Source organism: Acanthamoeba castellanii (assembly GCF_000313135.1).
Source record: "Acanthamoeba castellanii str. Neff unplaced genomic scaffold scf7180000084760, whole genome shotgun sequence".
Lineage (NCBI taxonomy): Eukaryota > Discosea > Longamoebia > Acanthamoebidae > Acanthamoeba > Acanthamoeba castellanii.
Genome location: NW_004457406.1, coordinates 17,006 through 19,954, shown reverse-complemented (window position 1 = coordinate 19,954; position 2,949 = coordinate 17,006). Strand labels below are relative to the sequence as shown.

The 2,949-nt window shown below is 61.8% G+C and overlaps 2 protein-coding genes across 2 annotated transcripts in view; one reads left to right on the top strand and one right to left on the bottom strand.

The window, feature by feature from the left end:
• The window catches only part of ACA1_221780 (uncharacterized protein), a gene marked incomplete at both ends in the record, with an annotated part of 2,435 nt that extends 770 nt beyond the window's left edge, over positions 1-1,665 (bottom strand). The window contains 2 exons of the mRNA XM_004337957.1: positions 12-872; positions 1,150-1,665. Of these exons, the coding sequence (XP_004338005.1) occupies positions 12-872; positions 1,150-1,665 (1,377 nt within the window). The remainder of the gene's footprint in view (positions 1-11; positions 873-1,149) is intronic.
• Positions 1,666-2,499: 834 nt separating this feature from the next.
• ACA1_221770 (3hydroxyanthranilate 3,4-dioxygenase) overlaps positions 2,500-2,949 on the top strand; it is a gene marked incomplete at both ends in the record, with an annotated part of 547 nt that continues 97 nt past the window's right edge. The window contains 2 exons of the mRNA XM_004337956.1: positions 2,500-2,598; positions 2,685-2,758. Of these exons, the coding sequence (XP_004338004.1) occupies positions 2,500-2,598; positions 2,685-2,758 (173 nt within the window). The remainder of the gene's footprint in view (positions 2,599-2,684; positions 2,759-2,949) is intronic.

The following is a 2,949-nucleotide window of genomic DNA, read 5'->3' as shown; positions in this document are numbered from 1 at the left end:
ACCACGACCACCGGCCAGGCCACCACCAGCACGACCACCGGAAAGGCCACCACGACCACCGGCCAGGCCACCACCAGCACGACCACCGGAAAGGCCAGCACGACCACCGGCCAGGCCTCCACCACCAGCACGACCACCGGAAAGGCCTCCACCACCAGCACCACCACTGGCCAAGCCACCACCACGAGCACGACCACCGGAAAGGCCACCACGACCACCGGCCAGGCCACCACGAGCACGACCACCGGCCAAGCCACAACCAGCACGACCACTGGCCAGGCCACCACCAGCACGACCACCGGAAAGGCCACCACGACCACCGGAAAGGCCACCACGACCACTGGCCAAGCCACCACGAGCACGACCACCGGAAAGGCCAGCACGACCACCGGCCAGGCCACCACGAGCACGACCACCGGAAAGGCCACCACGAGCACCGGCCAGGCCACCACGAGCACGACCACTGGCCAGGCCTCCACCAGCACCACCACGGGAAAGGCCAGCACCACCACGGGCCAGGCCACCACGAGCACGACCACCTGCCAGGCCTCCACCACCACTGGCCAGGCCTCCACCACCAGCACGACCACCGGAAAGGCCAGCACCAGTACGACCACCGGAAAGGCCACCACGACCACCGGCCAAGCCACAACCAGCACGACCACTGGCCAGGCCACCACGAGCACGACCACCGGCCAGGCCACCACCAGCACGACCACTGGCCAGGCCTCCACCACGAGCACGACCACTGGCCAAGCCACGACGAGCACAACCACCGGGCAGGCCACCACCAGCACGACCACCGGAAAGGCCTCCACCACCACCGGCCAGGCCACCACGAGCACGACCACCGGCCAGCCCGCCACCACCACCTGTAAGCAGGGTGAACCCGTGGTCGAGGAGTACAGCTACTAGACGCAGCACTGGACGCATCATACTCACATCACCCATACTCACATCACCCCATTTTTTTCCACACACCACCAAATCTTGGCAGTAATTGCGAAATACACCTCATCTTCTCATCACCTTCAACGCACATATAGGCCAAAGCTATTGATTGCGCATCCCACTATTTAACAGTCCTTGGCGAGCAAGGGGGAAGGGGCCGAGTGTATGCTTGAAGTTGCGCAGCTGTGTGTCGGTCACCACTTCCTTCTTGCTGATCTCCCACCACCCCTGCGCTGGATGGGTCTTGTTGACGTTGTCTGGAATGTCCCAGTCACGAACGCTGCCCCTCATGAAGCACTTCTGCTGATGGAACTGCGGCCAGCACTGCTTGCTGAAGTGGAACCCCAAGGCCACGTCCCGCGCCACCTTCACCAACTTGTGGCGGGCCGGCAACTGAAGCTCGGCAAAGTGGACGTGGTGGAGGGCGTCGGCGGCTGATGACATGACCAGCCCGAAGCCCAGGTCGTAGGCGTCCTTATCGGTCCTCCGGTGCACGTAGATCTCGATCACCGGCGTGTCGGGGCAGGTGGTCAGATTGGTGCGTGCGCAGGCCCTCGAAGCGCATCTCGACCACCGAAGAAGCACACTTGGAGTTTCTGCGCACATGGGCGACAATGCCCTGGACTGTGGGGGGCGATACGAGGGGCAGCAGGTAGTAGTCAATGTCAGCGTGGAAGGTCCAATGGCACCGCGACCAGGTGAAGGCCAGCACATGCAAGTAAGCCTGGTTTTCCGACCGGCGCCAGGGCCCTGACGTCAGGGCCGTAGAGGCGGCCAGGTGGTCGGTGGAGTTGTTGTCGTAGATGTAGAAGTGGTCGAAGCCGATCTGGCGGTGGTAGGCCATTCGCTCGTCGACCATGAAGGCCATGTTCCGCACCTGCGTCACCATGCATGTCCCGTAGCGCGGAGGAATCTCTACACTGTCTACGAACAACTAGTGGCGGTAGCGCGCGGTGGAGGGAACCGGCGCTCCGCGGTGCAGGATGGTGACATGGCCCCAATTATGGGCTCAAGCCTCCCCGGCGTTGGCAACTCGCATAGGAAGGCCGTGGTGAAGTTGGTGGACCAGAAGCGCTTCGAGCGCATGACAGGCCGGGCTAATACACCCAGCAGGCACTGCAGCGATTGTGGTCGGACTGGTCCACTAGCACGCCCTGTCCGAAGGGCCACACGTGGCCGGGCTTGACGCCAGGCGCGGTGCACTGCCAAAACGATAGATGAAAAAAAGATGCCCAATGCTTCCTTTGGCAGCCGGCCCAATCCGCCCTTTGGGCGCCTTGGCAAGGTGGGAAGAGCCTTTTTCGCCAGGACTTGTTCGTCTAAAGGGCGCCTTGATGAAACGCTCCCGTCCGCCTCTGGGCATGGTGGACTAACTTCGTTTTATGCACGATGTATTGAGGAGCGCTTTTCCCGGACTACCACATAGAAGCTGGCGAGGTACACGTGAGTGGCCACACCCCTTGCAAGGCCAAATGCTCATGACCAAGGGTGCGCGTTGGTGTGCACGCTGCATGGAGCCAGGAGTTGTTCTACCAGGTGAAGGGAGGCATGGTGCTCAAGGTGGTGGAGCACGGTGTCCACAAGGACATCCCCATCGCCGAAGGAGAATTCTTCCTGCTGCCTCCGCGTGTTCCCCACTCGCCTCAGGTACGCGTCTCGTGATTCTCCCCGGGCATCAGAAGGTACAGACCTACTAACGCTCTCTTTCTGTGTTCCCGTGTCTGTCGTCGCAGCGGTTTGAGAACACCATCGGACTTGTGGTGGAGCGCGAGCGCGACCCTGAGAGTGAACTTGATTGCATGCGCTGGTACTACCCCAAGCGCGCTTTTCTTACTTTTGGGCGTTACTCTTTGGGTGGCCTAACCCAGTAACGGGCCTTTCGTGACGACCAGGTATGTGCCCAAGACGACGGATACCTTGTACGAGGAATTCTTCCACTGCCACGACTTGGGCGTGCAGCTCGCGCCGGTCATTGAACGCTACCGCAACTCCGAGATG